The sequence below is a fragment of the Anarrhichthys ocellatus genome, unplaced genomic scaffold, assembly GCF_004355925.1.
Source record: "Anarrhichthys ocellatus isolate YVR2014 unplaced genomic scaffold, GSC_Weel_1.0 scaffold727, whole genome shotgun sequence".
Classification (NCBI taxonomy): domain Eukaryota; kingdom Metazoa; phylum Chordata; class Actinopteri; order Perciformes; family Anarhichadidae; genus Anarrhichthys; species Anarrhichthys ocellatus.
The window spans coordinates 1,307-20,995 of NW_022280701.1; the positions used below are offsets into that span (position 1 = coordinate 1,307).

Genomic DNA, 19,689 nt, shown 5'->3' on the forward strand with positions numbered 1-19,689 from the left:
GATGAAAGCTGAAGTCAATGCTGAAGGGACTTTAACCTAATCTCTCTCTGGCCATCAGGGGGCGACTCCTCTGGTTGTATAGAAGTCTATGAGAAAATGACTCTACTTCTCTTGATATATTACCTCAGTAAACATTGTAAACATGAGTTTATGGTCTCAATCTCTAGTTTCAAGTCGTCTTCAATACAGCATGATGTTCATTTAGTAAACTATGGTCCATTTAGAGTCAAATAGACCATAAAGCAGGGTATGCTTTAGGGCGGGGCTACCTTGTGATTGACAGGTCGCTACCAGAGCCATAAGCGTCTTCTCTATCCCCAAATATGGTCCCTTACGTTCACTGGTTGCAAAAAAACAGGATGGCAACTGGAGGCTTCCAGACCTCAGTCCACAAACCAATGGGTGACGTCCCGTGACGTCAAGACGACTATGTCCACTTCTTATATGCAGTCTATGTGCTCTACATGGTAGGGAGGAGGTTGGCTTGGATGGATGGTCAAAAAAACACAGGACTTTTACCCAGCAGACCGACATTCTTGTTCCGTGTGAAACCAAAATCAAGTTGACTTATTTTAAGTAACATATGTAAGTTGAGTTATGTAACGCAACATTGCGCAACATGCTAAACTTATGTTGCATAGGTAACATAATCTACTGAACTACGTAAAAAACAACTAATTTTAATCCAAATCACAATCTTCCCTTTAACCTAACCAAGTTGTTTTCTGTTTATTTTGAGAAAGACAGTGTATGCATGTAACAAGCAGAACTTTACGCATGCGAAACTGATAGTAGAGGGCTACCTTCTGTTGAGCATTAGTTTGAAGCGTAAGACCAATGACCAAACTGCCTTATTTAATGAATTAGGAGTGAGAAAGTATTGACCCTGGAAGATATTCATGGTGTTGTGCCAAGTATGAAAATTGAACTTGAACTTAACATCCTGCCTATTGGCATTATAGGAGAGATGGGGCATAACATATTCACTGTGATCCTCTGAAATTTAAGTAATTTCAGGTTCATTCCATTTTACTCATCGTCCTTTGCAGCATGTGGTCTTTAATATACATCGAAATTCAGCAGGACAATCACAAAAGAGAATACCAGAACCCACCTGTAGCTGACATTACAATGGCCCAGTTGATGAACTTTCACACTGAACTGATTAAAAAGAAAACTCCTCCACTTTAAGATCAAGGGTGTTGTTTTTTTGTAAAAACTATAGTTAAGTGCAGCTGCAGCATTTTACTGGGGTGGGGGTTAAAAACGACTCACATTGCTCTGGATGTCAGAATCACCCCACCTGCCCTAAAGGGCATCCCAAAGGGGCTCCAGAGTGTATATATTGAGTATATACAGTTTTATTGCTGTGGGTGCACTTCACACGTTTCACCTGTGACCTGTGAGATGACCCCGGTGACATCGTCCGGGGTCATCTCAGGGAGTAATAACCCTTAAGAAACACAGCAGTCAGACAGTTAGCCACAGCTATTTGTAAGAGAAAGGGAAAATGAACGGCAAAATGATGACCTACATTGCTTTCTGTTATTGTCAACATATTAGATACGACTTTACCTCCAAATAAGTACTTTCTGTAATCTGGTTTTACAACCTGTCTCATCGTCTGTTTCTTCTCCTGTCAAGCTGCGTTGTAGTAACGTCACAAAGGCATGGAGTCACACCACTCGTTAATGTAACACTTGGCCCAGGTAGCCAATCAAATCAAGCAAGAGGCGGGCTTTACTACCTAACCACTTCCTTTCTCTTATTATGCCAGTAGAACGTTAAGTAGGAACGTTAGTACAGTGGCAAATACAGACGAAAGGCTGATATTAGCTGTATTTAATGAGGATGAACTTGGTGTGATCGTGGCCAAATAGTTGATTAATGATTTTGAATGTGATTTTTTTAATTTTTTCAGAAAAGTCACACCTCCGTCCTTTATCTTGCACAGGTGGAATGGCTGAAAAACGAAGAGCTGCTGACTTCCCTGACCGACGACAACATTGACACCCGCGCCGACCACAACCTCATCATCAACGAGGCGCGACTGTCCGACTCGGGCAACTATACCTGCCTGGCCAGCAACATCGTGGCTAAGAGACGCAGCGCCACGGCCACTGTGATAGTCTTCGGTACGCCGTCCTCCCAGCTGCTCTTATTGTCCCCTTACAACACTTCCTGGTGTTCTGGCACGCTGTTCACACGGCGCTTCAGATCAATTTGTTTAGTTTCCTGCACCCCTATACAAGTGATTAAGACACCCATCTCCGTGTACCCACCGAGGAGCGATGTTTCCTCTTTATTTCCGTGAATGTATTATTCAAACACTCAATTTACTGCCTCTCATTTAAAATCAATATGTACTTTATGGGAGGAAATAAGCCACTGTGTCTTAATCTCATTTAAAAGGAGTGTTGCTTATTAAGTATTTATTCACCAGAGGCCTTCCAGCGATAAGGCTTTGCCGCCTTTGATGGCGCTGCTGAACATTTAGCTTCCGCACACGTTAGACGGAGCGATCATAGAGTAAACTGCTTCAGTCAGAGCACTAAGTGGTCGCCTCCGACCTGTCGACCAGTATGAGTCAGCGTCGCCTTTAGAAATGGCTATTCCGTTTAAGGGTTGTTTTCTTTACTTTGGTACAGTTCTGCGTCTCTATCTTAATCCAAGAGCAAAGAACATTGGATTGCCAATTAAGAAAGAGGGAGCCGTATACATCCACCACAATGAATGTGCTGTGCTCAATCTGCTCCAGCCTTGTTGCCTTGCAGTGCCTCGGTGACTGCATAATCATTATTAACCCCGGCTCTTGTTCGAGTATTTCACTACGCCAGACTTCTGGAAAAGTAAAAAAAAAAGTGCTGTGTTGCGCCCTCGCTACACCTCTTCTCACTCTCTAACTTTTTGTCGAATTCCCTCCAGTGAACGGTGGCTGGTCCCTGTGGACGGAGTGGTCGCCCTGCAATGTGCCGTGTGGGCGGGGTGTCCAGAAGCGATCTCGAACCTGTACTAACCCGGCGCCTCTCAACGGCGGGGCTTTCTGCGAGGGCATGTCTGTACAGAAGATCACCTGCAACGCACTCTGCCCAAGTCAGTTTCTCTTACGGAAAATAAAACACTGAAGTACAACTTTATGGTGTTGTGCAGATTCAGAAGTTGCTTTTTTTTCTAGTTGTCAAAAGTTACAAATACGTGGTTCAGAATGATTAATCTGACGTGGCGACGATTGCGTCAGGCTGCCAAACATGTAAATGTTCACATTTCATTAACTTGTGATATTTGTGGATGACAGGCGAGTAATTATTTAAGCTTCGAGCACAGTTTTTCCTTTCCCATTTGTTTTCAGATATATTGCAGCTCTCTTCTCAGCATGCACTATCACAGCATGCCACCCACATTAACATGTCAGACATTCATCCACTGCTGATACACACGGTGACTTGAATGAACGGAAGTCCCTGCCTCTTCAGCATTACAGACAACCAATTATAAAGGATTGCAAGGCACAGATGCATAGTGACCTGACAACATCCCTGTACCACGGTGCTGATGGAGCTAGAGAGAGAGAGGACTGAACTGAATGGGAGGTAATAAGAAGAAGGAAGCAGCCGAGGGAGAGACCATATGACTCAGAGCACTGTGTGATTCCGGGGGGGGGGGGTGAGCTGATGTAGTTTGTGAAGAAGTGACTCTCGTGAAGGTAAGGGTTATCTGGTAGTGAGAGTGGCCCAGCAATTCTGCAGTTCTGCGTTTCTTAAGGGCAGAGACTAGAATAGTATTATTGGTCTGGTAATCCACAATATTCAGAGGGAACGAAAAGGAGTCAGAGGATCAACATTTTGGGCCGTATTTCAGTCTGGACCAAACTACGGGACTGACCGGCTGACCAACTTTGCCGTTGCTAGTGTCATGCTGCTATTGTGGCTGAAAAGAATGTTCTCTCTCCTCATAAGTATCTTTTACCATTATTTTCTTTGCCATTCAAGCTAGGTGATGCTGGGCAACCCTACATTCTACATTTATATATTGCAACTTTGCAGATACAGTATGTTCATAAACATGTACATAAACTCCTTATGTTCATGAAAATGTGTGATCCTTGCTAAATGTATTTGCTAATGCAAATGAGGTGTATATGAAAGTCATTTAGCTTTCTTTAGCTTTATCTCTCTACATTAATGAAGATTATCTCTGTCTACTACATGTAGACCAAAATCCTAAATATGAGAAAGATCTAAACAAGCAAAATCAGTATATGTCCCACACATATATATAGTAAATGGGTCCTATCTGACAGAAATGAAAACATTTTCTCTGCTGTGCACATTCAGTAGTGAGATCGGTTTCAAGAGGGCAGAGAATAGGAGTCTATTGGAACCAATAAAAGGAACCAATGAAGGGCTTTAAAAAAAAAAGCTGTTTTGCTTATAAATATTTTATAGAGAGACATTTCCCCAGTTAAATTAAATGTAAACTTTTGTCAGATTTGAACATCTTTCTCTCTGGAGCTTTGGCAGACGAAAGTTCAATCCAGTGCAAAAAAAAATCACCGGTGGTCCAATGAGGCAGTGAGATGCATTTCTGTTACACTTCAAATTTATTTATATATATATATATATATATATGTCTCCATTATGTATGAAATGAACTATGTCGTGTGAGCATATTTCCTACCTGTAAAGTCCATTGTTATGTGTTGAAAGCAATGCCTTTAGAAATGAATAATAATAATTAGCCCATAGCAGGAGAATCCAGACAGAGACTCGGCTTGGAAGGTGGCAGACTAGTAAGTGAGGCTTCAGGGAAAAGTGGTAAACGTTATATTTAGCAGTCTTTTACGTTGCCTCATATAGTTTCTTGCTTGAGTGCACACCACTATGCATCATCAACATGTGTGAAGGGAACATATGTTCAAGGTGTGTAATGCACAGAGGTGACATGCCTCCATGTAGAGCTGTCAGTCCCCAGCGCTTTGTTGCACATCCTGCACACACACACACATTTTCCCAAAGAGCTTGGAAGCTTGAAAGCTGGTTCAGAGGGTGGCCAGGTCGTCCAACGAGCCTGCCTCGTGCCAATTTGTTCGGTTTGCGAGGCTTCAGACTGCCAAGGTGCAGATGGGGACAGACAGTGGGGTCTAGTTTAATGGCATCAGAACAGGATGAGAGAGATTTGGACCTGGTAGAGAGACTAATACAGAAGTCAGGTAAAGAATGCTGGCATTAGGGTATGAAAAGTTTGTAAATTAAGTTTGAAAAGATGATTTATTATTTACTATTGCCAAGTTTTGATGAGCAGGCCCCTGATTTGTTTTGTAGACATGCACAATCAACAGTCAGTTACAGGAATGTGCTAAAGAAAATACTTGGCAATGTGCCATCAAAAGGCAGAGAAGAAGTCTGCTGGCTCAATAAGAGGTGCTCAACAGAGTTCTGCAGGAAGGAGTTCTAACACCAGGAAATGAGTACGAATACATTATTTGTCATTTGTACCAATCACCCAGAGCGCCGAGCTTTGAGGCAAATTGAGTTTTTCTGTGCGCAGGTTTTGAGACCGATTAAACGGCATATTAAAGTAACTGTGATAATTATGTACAGAACAATTTTTTGTGATGCTTAAGAATCACCCAGTATATTAAAGCAAGCATCAACTCCGTAAATGTTGACATTTGTACTCGTCACTGATAGTCCTGAATTTAGACATACATTCAAGAGGCGTCATCAATTTGGAACGGATTGATGAAAATGTCCAAACAGACAAAGTCCAGTTGCCTCATGTTAAAGACTTGTCATGTACAACTAGAAGGGTTCCTATGCTCTTTGAAGTACTCTTATTTAAATTCATCATTCAACTTTTTCTTGCTTACTTTTATGTAATCATTTACTCTCATAATGTAATACATTATTAAACTATGTCCTGATGATTGCATTATGATCTTTTATTACATCTAAATTATCGCACAAAAAGTTTAGACAACGGCAACAGTGCTGGAGGAGCTAACAGACGATAGCGTCATCAGCGGTAACCGCCACACTGGCGCGATGCAAAGCGGCAGCCATTAGCCAACATGTGGGGCAACACACACACACGCACACACAGACTGGGGATTACAGGAGCTAACATGTACTGTACGTGCTATGTCAAAAAAGAACAGAAAAGCTCAGATTACGTCACACAAAGAGGGAGAGTGACTTCAGTCTTCAGCTCAGGTAGACGTCACTACAGCGATTGTTGTTTGATGCTATATTAAAGCTCTGAATTTCACAATTTAGACCTTTATTAAGCAATGCAGGTTTAAAATTGGCTTTGTGATTGATTAATGAGGAAGGAAATGCATTCAACATGTTTGTTAGGCCTAAAGGATACACATAAAGAGTTTTGATAAGACAAGAAAACTCCACTTACATTTTGTCAAGAATGCGGAGCCTTATTATCCAGCATCGAGTCAGTAATCCAGGACCAGTGTTACATTCAAAGTCATCTTTCATCGAATAGTCATGAAAATCAGAAGCTAGTTGCTGAACCACAATTATGTTGGGTTATTAAAGATTATGTGATATATTGCTAACACAATGTTTTTTTTTGTATTCAATGTCAATTTTCAAAATGATCTTGACGCCCCAACCCCGTCAATACTACGGTTTACCAGCGTTAGAAATATTTGAATCATACCATGCCAGGATTCACTGTTGAACTCTAGCTTTAGTGCTAAACCATAACTTTCAATTAATCAATAAGGGTGAACAAGTGTCATATTTTACTCATCTAACTTTTACACCCACGCTTTATATATTAATACACACAGTTTCTAGTTAAAATCGCCATCATGCATCTTTTTTTATTATACTATATTGATCTCTTTAAGGGGGAAATTTGTCTCTGCATTTGACCCATCCCTGTATATAGGGAGCAGTGGGCTGCCAATGACAGGCGCCTGGGGGTTCAGCGTATTGCTCAGGTACAGTTCGACACATGACACGTCCCAGTCGAGGATCGAACCATTGACCTTCCGGTTCCCAGACAACCCTCTAAACCCAGTGAGCCACGGTCGCCACGATTGACACCGTCGGCCTCCTTGGGTGTCTGTGCAGGAATAAGTCTGATGAGGTGAATGATCAATAACAATGACTCAGCTTTTGCTTTTCAAGGGGCTGTAACATCTGCCTTTTAAAAATCACTTTCAGGCTTGTGGTCTGAAACAAAAAAATTGGAATTTCTACACACTGACTGATATATGAGTATCGGAGTTTTTCCAACTAGCTGCCTCTCACTGCCAATTAAAGCTGTCAACCTTAATAGTTGTGGAGGGTGGGTTTTGTTTGCAATGTGGAGTTCCCAGAAAGAATCTATTCCAAAAAAAGAGGAATAAGAATTTCCTACTTCAGTAGAGATGAGCAGACCTGTGCCACCACCAGGGCCTCACAGAATGACGGATGTGACATGCAGGGCGATCCGTGTTTTGTGGGAGGAAGGAGATGCAGACAGGAGCGAAGCATGGGCTGCCATGAACCCAGCTGTCTGAGGTGCTGACTGACAAGCCCCTCCAGTTCTGACAAGCCAGCCCAGAGCGTTGCCTTAATGATGGGCCGAGTGCAGGGAGAGCACGAGAGACGGATGACGTCAGAGGCTGCACCATGACGAGGCCACTGAACAAGAAACGGCAGAGAGCGAAGAGAATGCTGATGGAAATGAACCTCAGGTGGAGACCGAAGTGCTGGGAAGGGAATTCAAACTCAGTCAATGCAGATTGCCTGTGTACTGTACTGCCCCATGGTGTCCTACCAAAGCCTGCCACATGTGTCTATTCACGCTCGATACATGCATGCAGTCTTTTTAAAGATAAAATTCCCTTTTCAAAGAATACTTGGTTAGGTTAAGGCAACAACACTACTTAGTTCGGTTTAGGAATAGATCCTGAAATAGTTAAGTTAAGCCTACAAAACTTCTTCATTTGGTTCAGGAAAAGATTGACGTTTGGATTAAAATACCCCGTAAATCAACATTGACTTCTCGTTTCACATGGGGAACAAACAGCGGTCTCCTGGCTGAAAGATTTTTTTTTGTAGGACCCATCCACCTCCCCTGGCTCCCGCCCTGTGTGGGCTTATACGTTCTATAAACGCCCTCGTTCATGATTATGTGGATAACATACTCAATCGTTTTGTGGGATATCTATAGATCAAGGCACATTATTTTTCGTAGATGTAGCTATGAGTGTTGGATGAGAGTTACGTTTAAGTGACATACGTAAGTTTAGTACTAAACCCTCACATACGGACTCACGGCAGGACTGAATTGATCATATTCTGACAGAACCACTGATGCAATGTGCTCTAGTTTTTATATAGTGTTATGAGAGGGGTTATGCTCAGGATGTCTCAAGTGCATCATCGAGCCATGAATTCAGACCTGCCCAAAAAAAACCTAGTAATTATAATGAGGACGGTTGTACGTAAGCCCAAGAGCTTGGAGGCGGGGTTAAAGGAAACACTGGCGAGCTGGCTTTATGGCACCTATGGATGGGGAAGATGGGGAATATTATAGACACAGAAGTCTACTTTTTTTTGCATCATGCACCACTGAGCAACTTTTATAGGAAGGGACATCGCCCTGCCTCCAATGCTGTATCCAGTCCTCTTTAAACATCCATGGATTAAACAGTCAGTGATGTTTCTTCTGCAGATGTACTGAGTAAGACCAGTCTGTCGCTGCAATGGCTTGAAGCCAGGACAGTATAACAGGTGCAATAGGGGGGGTTAAGCCTATAGCGGGTTCATGATTAACGTTTGCCTTTTCTTTAACACAGAAAGTTATTTTTTAGGAGATATATCCCTGAGTGTGTTTGGAATTACAATCAACTAGGAAAAAAAATATCTGAACCAAGATAGAAAAGGGCAGAAGATTCACAAACTAGTGTCTGCTTATAGCTGCAAAAATGTCACCACAACAAATTAATGAGGTTCTGGTGACTGGCCAATTTAAGAAACTAGACATGAAGAATGCAGTGAGCAGCAAGAAAAAAGAAAAAGGAAGCTTGGATTTTGGAAAGTATCCGCAAGGTGTTCAAATTGATTCAGAGTTTAACAGTCGCTACAGTTCGTCAGACTTCGTCTATTGTTTACCAGTAGGCAGATGAGCTCATTCAACAGAATCAGAGCAACAAGTCATGGGGGAACTGTCAGGAGAAACAATACGCACACACTCACATGCTACTGCGGTCAAACTCAGGAGCACTCAGCACTCTCTCTGCAATGTGCAAACACATCATTTGCATTCCAAGTAGCTGAGAAGAAGCCACAAACAAATGCGGAGTGTAGGCAGTAGGCCTATGGTACATCACAAAGGAAAATGATCTTCTCCTCTGCCCACAAGGCTGCGTGTTATGGGCATCGCAGCTGCTGCCAAACATTCTTCAGGCGCCATATGGTCTCCCAGTATTTGTTAAGCTAAGCATGAGAAGCTCTTCCTTGATCAGATGACAGCGTAGCGGAGGAATCCGAGCTATTAGCATGCACCAGGCTGTCTTGGTTTCAGAGACTTGCATCAAATCCAATTATATAAACAGGCCCGCGGGTTAATGGGGAGGAAATGGCTCCCTGGCTGTGCCACCACATCAAGCGTATATTCTGTGTCATACTGAGTGTTTGCCCACTAAGGAAACATTCAAACGTTTAATGTGTGTAAATATAGCACACATATGAAAGTTGAAACAGTGTCTGCAGTTACACAACGGATTATACGATCTGTTCTTTTTGGTAAATGTGCCTAAATCCTAAACTTTCAATGAGGTTTCTGAATATAGATTAGAATATCTGTCATCCTATTTTATTATGACAACATCCGAAGGAAAAAAAATATCCTCAAGCACAATCTTGAATAAAGTGATTGATCGGATTATATGAAGTAGAATTGTTTTTTCTTTGTAAAACCAAATATGAATTTGTCAGTGCCTGCCTGCTTTTGTGTGTGGCAAAAGGGGAGACTAAACGTTTTGGTTATTGTTATATTTTTTGGGGCGTATTCTGCCTTTATTTTACAGATGATGTAGAAATCGGCGGGAGAGAGAGAAAGAGGTGTGACATGCAATAAAGTCAGAAAGAGGTATTTTTTTGACCTCAGTGAAAATATCTTTGAAACGCTAAACACCAACAAATATGGATCAACACTGAATATTTTGTTGGATAAAAACATGTTATGAATTTTGTAATTGTTTCATTCAATTTTGACATTTTGGACTTTGCAGCGCTCCGGGGTTATGGGAAATGTTTGGATCACACGAGTTGGAAACAATCCTACGCAGTCACCACTGGAATCTAATTCTACAAAGAGAATAATACTAATAATATCAGTGTAGCCTGATCTTGATCTGCATCTGCACAGAAACATCCGGTGTAAAAACAATGAATAGATATGGCAGCATTTAAATGTTGATTTAGAACTCAAACGTTAACGACATTCTGGGTTCAGCTCCGAAACTCGTGTTGTGAGCTGTAGGCACAAGAGCAAAATTGGAGCGGGAAGGAGCAGGAGATAAGGTGACGCTCCAATTTTATTTTTTTAAATCTACTCTATGATCAATTTAAAATTCTCCCGCTCGGGCTAGTTATGGGATGCCGCAAGACTAGCCGGTGGACCCTGATGTGGAGTGTGACCCTGAAATGGGCAGGGAGCTCCAGGCGACGACAAAACAGAGTGAAGTCGACCATTGTTCATTGGCACATACTAACAATAATGTACAAAGCCAGTTGAAAATCTATAAGATTTTCTTCTAAGACAGCGGTTCCCAAACTTTTTAGGCCACGCACCCCCTTCTACATCCCGACCGGGTTCACGCACCCCCAATCCCCCCCCCCCACACCTTAAAAAAAAAAAAAGCAACAGAGCCTATTTATAGCCGCATAAAAATCGGACTAATGAGAGAACAGTTTGCTCGCGCGTGGCGTTTGTTTACAAGATAAAAAACACAAAAAAAGACAAAAAATCTTCCTGCACCGTGCCTTCGAAAAGGTAACGGACAGACACCAGAAGATTGGCCAGATTGGCCACATCTGTAGGCTTGTCTACTTGCAGAGAGTAAAACTCACTCTTCTTCACACGACCGACTAATGTAGCCAGGATGTCTTCGGACAAAGCATCGATGCGGCGCGACACAGTGTTGTTGCACACCGGGATCATGTCCAACTTTTTTGCTTCTCTCTCTCCAATCATACATTCCACCATCTCTTTGGCAGCTGGCAAGCACACGTCTTCTGCGATTGTGTGCGGTAGCCCCTTTCTTGCTATTCTGTGACCAGATATGAAGCCCGTAGCGCGTTTTTTGTAGACCCAACACATGAATGAGACTGCAGTTGTTTTGGGCTGTTTTGTAACTCCTCCAATTTCGATATAAACAATGTAAGGGGCTTTTGACTTGCACTGGCATGCTTGGTGTTCAGGTGGTGACGTAAATAAGATGGCTTCAGACAGCTGTTAGCCAGAACCTCACTGCACACCACGCACTGTGGCTTTGGACAATCTGCATTGCCAATCCAAGTGAAGGCCAGACCCAAATCATTTTCATCATATTTCCTCTTTTTTCACCTTGACTCCGCGAGGGGCCTATGTGCTCCCGCTTTGTCTGTGCTATCCCTTCCTCCTTTTCGGTCTCCTCCGTCTCATCTTTCTCTGACTCCTGTTCGATTTCTTCTCCCGGTCCCTCCCCAACGCACCTCTCTGTTTCTCTCGCCTCCGATTCCTCTCTCTCTCTCTCTGTCCCTCTCCTCTTTTACGCTTCAGATGTCCCACCTGACAGTTTCCCCAATTTCAGCCAGTTTATCATATTTGCATGAATGTTGCTGAATGAATGAAGTTAGCTGTTAGCTGCACAAGCTAGGCTAGCTAGTGTGTACGTAAAAGACAGTCTGGTGGCAGGAGCTGAAGTGAATTTATTAAATTGTAAGTTTTTAATTTTAAATTTAAATCTTACAAAGGGAATTTTTATAATTCATGTTTTTATTTTGTGAAGAATCCCACTTAAATTTTTTTAAATTATATTTAATATTAATTATTACACCATTAGACCACCATTACATTTTTCCTCTCACGCACCCCCTAGAGCAGGGGTGTCAAACTCATTTTTACTCTGGGCCACATCAGCATCATAGTTTCCCTCAAAGGGCCAGTTGTAACTCTAAGACTGTATAAATGTAACTACTCCCTAACATATTGTTAACTAACTCTCTGCATTCGATTATTGTTTATTCAAGTGTAAAAATATTGTACATGCAGTTATATAAATGTGAAATTATATTGAAGCACATTTCTGTTATTATAAATAAATAATAAATAATTTTAATTTATGGTTAAGAAACCCACATTACTCTATCAAAGATCAAACTTTTAAAGTAAATAACAAAGACAAATATCATCAAACACAAGTTATTACATTAACTTTGTTCAAAGCTATTTTTGTCACCTCTCTGCATCACTAATGTCCCTCCCTGCCGTTGTCCCATGCATGGCAGCTACATCCAAGAGCTCCTCACTGAGAGTCAGGTCTTATAAACATGGATAGATGAGCTGTATCCGTGTTGTCTGTGCTTTCATCAACAGCTAATGAAGAAGACGAGTACCTGCTCATCTCTTAGCTAGCTGTGTTGTTAGATTGCTGCTAGTTCCCGAACTCGGTCTGCGATTTTGTTTCTTCACAAACTGACATTTGTAAAAGTCTGTATCTGATCGGAGCTCACCTGCTCACATACCTTTAGCATGCACTGGGCCTTAACTTTTGTAAATATCTGCTGTGATTGTACTCTGCCTTTTAATTCTTGGACAATTTTATGTTTTTCTTGGAGGCTAAATTTTGCTCCGTGTTTGGTGTCAAAATGCCGACGTGAATTGTATTCCTTCATCACCGACACTGCCTCATAACACTGAAGACAGACCCGTTTTTCTCCTTCAAGCACAAACATGTATTCGCTTTCCCATCTTTCATTACATTTTCTTCCCTCTGCATCAATTGTTCTCTTCGTTATTTTTGGATCTTTTTCAACTCAATCACTTGTTGGAAAACCTCTTTACGGTCTGTTCCCTCTCCTGTCCACCTGTTGTGATAGTTTTAATGTCGGTACACAGACAACATGCTATCTCATAATTTCAACTTTCTATCTCATAATTTCGATTCGCGGGCCACATAAAATGATGTGGCGGGCCGGATTCGGCCCGCGGGCCTTGAGTTTGACACGTGTGCCCTAGAGGCAGCTCGCGCACCCCCAGGGTATTTTCTTTTTGGTGTGTGTGTGCAGAAACATACTGTGTATCTGTTAATCTTCTTGTCCACATTTGCACATATCCTCACACTGCAGTTGACGGAGGCTGGGACAAGTGGAGCGAATGGACCGTGTGCAGCAGCCAGTGCGAGAAGCTGCGGAGCAGGGAATGCAACTCCCCAGCACCCAGACACCGAGGCAAGATGTGCGAAGGGAACAGTGAGGCCACTGAGAACTGCACAGATGGACTGTGTACCCAGAGTAAGGCCTTTCTCCCTGCTGGGCATCATCATCATCATCGTTCTCAGAATTTTCCTATCATCTCACTATCACATATACACTAACATGGCAAATCATCACAAGGCATGTTTGGACAGGAGGTGTGTGTTGGAAAGAAATCCCACTGTGGATTGACACAGATGCCCAGTGCATGATAATGTCAGCGCTCTTTCTCCTGTGTGCTGCTCACTTCACATATTGGATGTCATAGTGAATCCATCACAGAATGACGCCTGACGTCTGGAATGAAATGTCATTGCACTGTTTGGATCATGCACATGCAATGCTGAATGTTTCACCCAGTTGTGTCAACACTAGTATGAATAATGGCTAAACTAGGGCTGAACATTTTCATTTTCAATTTTCAATACTGATTTGAAGGAGTGAAGCCTTCATATCACAAGGGGCATCATTTTATTTGTAGCTTATATTAATGTCACAAATCAGGGCTCCCAATCCCAGAAAATGTACGCAGCTGTTGAGCATAAAAGACAGCTGGTGAAATTTTCAAATCTGCCATTTAGAATTTGAACGCAACATATCATTTTACACCATTATCACCAAAAGGCTCTGAATCTGTGAACTAGCTTGTCCTGTCAGTAGCTGTGTTTAGCACATGTATTCCCAAGTATCACATTGTAAAAGCTGAATGGAAACGGCAAAATTCGTCAAAGTTTCCTCAATGCTCACTGGTGTTTCTTAGCATTAGACAAAATTACCGTTTTGTATCTTTGTAGTCGTAGCGTGAACATAACATAACGTTAGTTTACCAGCTTAAATGTAGCGCTGCTAACAGTGAGAGTTGTCAGTCAGACGTCGTAACATTGTAAGACTTGACCTAGAAGCAGTTTAACATCATAGCCATTAACTATGCAGCTGTGACCAATACGCTATTTACACCACTTTCAAATGTCAAAAATCAAAGTTATGTTGTGTTACCTTGACTAGCACAGTTACCTGTTGAATATCCCAAGTTTACTGTTTGGATCAATTCAACTGATTAAACAGCACACTCGCTAGGAAAACAAATGTTCTCATTGTACGTTTCTGCAAATCACTGATACGTTGAATGTCACCGTCACCAGAGGAAGTGAAGTAGTTCAACAAGCGATGCTCAGAGCAAGTGAAGTAGTATATTGAGTGACTTATAACATGAGAAAGAGACCACTAAGGGTGGGTGGGAGTATTTGTGGTAGATGGGACAAACAAAAACAGGACTTTTACCCCGGAGTCTATTGTTCCTGTCCCTTGTGAAACCAAAAGTCAACTTTGCGCTTGATACGTAACGTTACGTAAGAAAGTTAGCTGAGGGCAGTTGTTATTTATTTACACTAGTTACATTGTTACCATTTTATATAACATTACGTAAGAATGTTAGCTAAGGGTGGTTGTTATTTATTTACACTAGTTACATTGTTACTATTTTATATAACGTTATGTAAGAATGTTAGCTAAGGGTGGTTGTTATTTATTTACACTAGTTACATTGTTACCATTTTATATAACGTTATGTAAGAATGTTAGCTAAGGGTGGTTGTTATTTATTTACACTAGTTACGTTATTATGCTTGTTACGTAACGTTACTACGTGAGAAAGTCAGCTAAGGGTGCTTGTTATTTATTTACACTATTTATGTTGTTCCGCTTTTTACTTAACGTTACGTAAGAAAGTTAGCTGAAGGTGGTTGTTATTCATTTACGCTACTTCGGTTCTTACACTTACACATTATTATTTTTACACAAACCATGATCTTTTTGCTAACCTTAAGTAGCTTTGTTGCTTAAACCTAATCAATCGTTTCACAGCGTGGTATCGTGCGTTTCTGAAAGCGTGATACAAGGCTAATTAGACACGTATTTGTGAAACTTGTTTTGAGTTCAGAAACAATGACATGCAAGGTTTGCAAAAAAAGTACAATATAATGTTTTTTTTCAGTTGACTGGGTTGGATTTGAAATATATGCTTGTTTGTTATTATTAATTCATTATGGTAGGCACAAATGTATGTTTTTATTACTATGTACAAGGGGTTTAAGTTCTAGAAAATAACCACAATTTCAAAGACAGTCCTTATACTGGTCAGAAAAAACAAAAATTTTCCGAAATTGTTCAGCCCTACTAAAATGTGCATATGATTATAATGTTAATTTGGGTTTGTTTGGAAAGTCTTGTAGACAAGTGTGGGACTTGAATCCATCTTAAAGAAATGAGTCATGTGTTTTGGACTTAAGTGAGGAGATCATTAGCCCACTCAGAGGTATTTCCGAGCCTGTGAGCAGTTTGCACCTCACCACCTTTATCTATGGTGATATGAAGACAGTAATGATGCCTGCCTGGCCATTATCCGATGCTGTATATATATCGTCAATGAGTATAGTCAGCAGAAAAGCTCCTCACTGCTCAGGGTGTCGGATCTGAGACCACACTTGTTAGTCACTTCACAGAGGCTCGGACTTTAATCACCACTTTCTCTCCTCTTTGTCTCATTCTATCTCTCTGTCTTTGCAGATCGAAAGCTGCTACATGATGTTAAACCTCAAAGTGAGTCTTCCTCTGTGGATTTCTTTCATCTTCGACGACTGCCACTTATATGTAATGCTCTGAATTCTGGGGGAAAGAGATAATATATTCTAAATTTAAAGGAGTGACACGTCGTTTGCACTCCGCTCAGTGCACACTCCTGAAACAGAAGCATTATGAATCCCCCCCCCCAAGTTCACTCTGAACTGAGCAACTCCTGCATTAACCCTGCAAGATGTGCTCATTACGCATTCATGTCATTAGTCAGCGGCCCACTTTTATGACAAGCGTGACATCACAGCTTTGCTTTTTACTTTGTAACGGGGAGATATATTGGTTGTGACAAGGGAACATGTGCTACGTTGTGGAGGATTAATGGGTTGTAATCACTGCAAACGTGCTAATTGGACCAATTTACGGCGCTGTCCTCGCCTTCATGTGGCAGCTTTCAATCACTTGCTGGAGTTGGCCCGGCTAAGTGATTGTCAGGTGCCTGCTTGAGCGCTTTCATTAATGGGCCACATTATTGTAAAAGTTGTGCTTACTGCAGGCTTTAAGGAAAGCTTGGATGATTGAATGGGGAGGGTGTTAAGCTGGTGTGTGGCTAGTGATCACCCTGGTAGGAACACGCAAAATAATTTTTTCCTCTGATTCGTGCTCTCGACAACTGGTGACCACCGGCTGCATCGCATGGTCTCTGACCGTCTGCGCTGTGAGATATCCATCGTAGCTATTGGATATAGACCGGTGGGTCTAATGGCAGTTATGCAAATAGCCCTCCATGTTAGCAGCTTGAATGCGATGTGTAACAGTTTAGAGTAACGGCTGGACATTGTTTGTTTATGCCTATCTTTGGTGCACAATGTAGCATAGAGAGATGAGACAGATGGTCCGCTCCTTCTTACCACTTTCCATTCTTGTTTCATTTCCATCCCGAAGCCAGACTAACACTTTGTAACTCCTGCCTGTGTTTGACCTTGAATGTCTACATAATAACAGCATTGTCTTCCCCTGCTTTTCCTCCATCTCCTCCTCACTGTGTCTTAAATAATACAACAAAGACAAGGCTCTTTTATGTGGAACACTTTAACAAAAAAGCCTTTTCTCTTTATTGCCAATGCTGCCTTCATCACAGTGAAGAAAAAAAGAAAATACCTTGTTTCTGGAGAAATCTCAGAAGAACACTTTCACATACGGAGAATTCTCAAATAGTGATGTGGGCTTTTATTCACTTCAGCGGCAGAGAGAACCAGGCTTTTATTTCTAATTTCCCCAGCTTTCAAACTCCAAACGTCCTCCATCTTTACCTGCTGCCTTGATAAATTCAATATGATGTATACTTCTACAGCACTAATTCCATCAGTGGCAAGAGCCAAGGTTCACGTCAGTCGCTACACTTTGCCCATTTAAGTGGCAAATTTACGAGAAAAAATCTCGGACAAATAGTGGAGATTCTGTTGCCCCTAAAGTAGTGTTATTACGGTAAGGATGGTTCTGAAAGATACATATACGTGTTTTCTTTCATGTCAATGTTTTATGAGTATAATGCCAACATCAGTATGCATTGTACTTTATCCTTATGTTATTTTGCAGATGGGTTATCAGATAAATCCTTACGATTTCTGTTTATGAAGTTCTCTCTGACCGACCGCCTCTTAGCGAGGCGAAGGTCCTGAAAGATACACATACACATGTTCTTTCATCATCTTTCTATATCCTTTTACGAACATGATACATGCTAATATTGGTCAAGTTACAAGAAAGTAGAAATGAAAAACTATCTTCATAATCTTGAGAATTAACAAGTTTTTTTGTTTTCTCGCAAACATAGTAAATTAGTTATTTTCCCGAATAGTATCCCTTCCCCCGGCTACATGATGATTTCTGTTTACCTACAATGACCCTAATACGCTGTCGTAATAGGCTACTAATCGGGGGAAAAAGTGACGACGATGGCTTAAAGCACCCCACCGATTAAGCATTGCAGTCCTGCAACACTGTCGGTCTCACGATGGACAGTTCAAAATCGATTCGGCAGAACCATAGAGATTGTCTTCTGCTCCACACACTCTTCTTCCTTGCGGTGGCTAATGAAGCATTGAGTCGCTAGTGTCAAGCCGAGGTGAGGAGTGGGCTACAGAGGTCTGCTGAGCTCACTCCACACCCGAAAGATTAGTTTTCATTTTCAGAGTTAGTCTTGAGCCACAGCTGACACTGACAGGAGGCAATTCATCAGAATTTGCTCAGCCATCTCTTGAGCCACCAAAGACATAAAGACATAAAACCCTTTTTTTAATATGCACAGCAGCACTCCCCAACAGACTTTGTTGTGTTCCTCTTAATCTTCTATCAGGAGTAGGGCAAAGAAGAAATGACTGGAGTTTATTATGACATACAAATTGTATTGAATTGATGCTGTGGAAATGGACATTATACACATTTTTGACCATGTAAACTGTTACTACCCCCCTTTAATTATTTGAATACCTAATTTTAAATGAGAATTTACGGTCGCTCTCGGTTTTGTGTGCTTTAGGTATGGACAGCTCCAATGACGTCGCCCTGTACTCGGGCCTGGGAGCCGGCATCATTGCCGTGGCGATCCTCGTGGTGGCCGTCATGCTGTACAGGAAGAACCACAGCGAGTACGGCGTGGATGTCATCGACTCCTCCGCGCTCACCGGGGGTTTCCAGTCCTTCAACTTCAAGACCACCAGACAAGGTAAGAGAAAGAGAGAGGGCCATCGACTCCACACCGGTGACCACGAGGCCAAAAAGGCAGCGTCATCAATGCCCTCCGCGACAGGGCCACGCCGGTGATTGATGCCGTTTGCTTGCATCTGGCGGCATGGCGTGCAGCCTCCATATCTGCTTAGGATCTATACTTCCTCAACCAGTGAAAGGACCTGTCGTATTTTGACAGACCTGCTTCTCTGTTGTCGTGAAACAGACGATAATCAATATTCAACGGCGACCGGCGACGCTCCACCCCCGCGCCACGGACCATGCATTTGACTGGCAACTAGTCTCCTCCGTCAGATTACACTGGCCTAAACCACTGATGGATCAATGTGAGGGGTATGGAACGGTGAACATCAATTCAATTTTTTGTTGTGCACAGCAATAACTTCTGTTGGTGATGCGACTGGGGCTGTCCCCGCAGGCCCTGCAGGCATTCACATTACTGTCACTGACATTTCTGGGTTAGCTCAAGTGATAGCCATCGTGGCGACGGGCGATACATCTTCGCCTCGGTCACGAGCACTGCCGGGGGCCCACACTCTGCCCTCGGCTCCCCTCCCCCCCAAGGCCCGAGAGTCGGTCGAGGGGTGGGGGGGATTGGGAGGTGGTAGGAGCCGGGTCTACATTCAGCAGGTCATCAATCCTATTTAAATAGGCCAGCCTACCTGCTTTGCCTTCCACCGGCTACAATCACTCCTTTCCATTTTCCTCTCCGTGGCTCCCCGTAAAATGTGGAACACTTCGTCAGCCCCACTTTGCTCTGGAGGAAGTTGTTGAGGCATTTTATATTAGCCTACTTCTGCAGTGATTGCATTGTTTTTAGCTGTCCTTTTCATAAACATAGCAGGAAGGGGGGGGGTCTCTAAATGTGTGTTTAATTGCAAATCAGTAGCTTTTT

General features: G+C 42.2%; 1 protein-coding gene across 2 annotated transcripts; it reads left to right on the forward strand.

The window, feature by feature from the left end:
- The first annotated feature begins 250 nt into the window (after nt 1-250).
- Nucleotides 251-19,630, forward strand: LOC116376940 (netrin receptor UNC5D-like). 2 transcript variants are annotated; one of them, XM_031838452.1, is made up of 5 exons: nt 251-2,135; nt 2,926-3,093; nt 13,347-13,511; nt 16,038-16,070; nt 18,586-19,630. In XM_031838452.1, the coding sequence occupies exons 2-5, from the start codon at nt 3,054-3,056 to the stop codon at nt 18,867-18,869; spliced, it is 522 nt and encodes a 173-aa protein (XP_031694312.1). In that variant the 5' UTR covers nt 251-2,135; nt 2,926-3,053; the 3' UTR covers nt 18,870-19,630. The 2 variants fall into 2 exon arrangements, with proteins under 2 accessions (XP_031694312.1, XP_031694313.1); XM_031838453.1 differs by lacking the exon at nt 16,038-16,070.
- Nucleotides 19,631-19,689: the final 59 nt, after the last annotated feature.

What these genes read in the sequence shown, in the direction of transcription:
- LOC116376940 (XM_031838452.1), top strand. Translation starts at nt 3,054, where the DNA reads ATGTCTGTACAGAAGATCACCTGCAACGCACTCTGCCCAA. An exon ending in AGATGGACTGTGTACCCAGA is followed by an intron (nt 13,512 to 16,037) that starts GTAAGGCCTTTC and finishes CTGTCTTTGCAG; the next exon opens with ATCGAAAGCTGCTACATGAT. An exon ending in ACATGATGTTAAACCTCAAA is followed by an intron (nt 16,071 to 18,585) that starts GTGAGTCTTCCT and finishes TGTGTGCTTTAG; the next exon opens with GTATGGACAGCTCCAATGAC.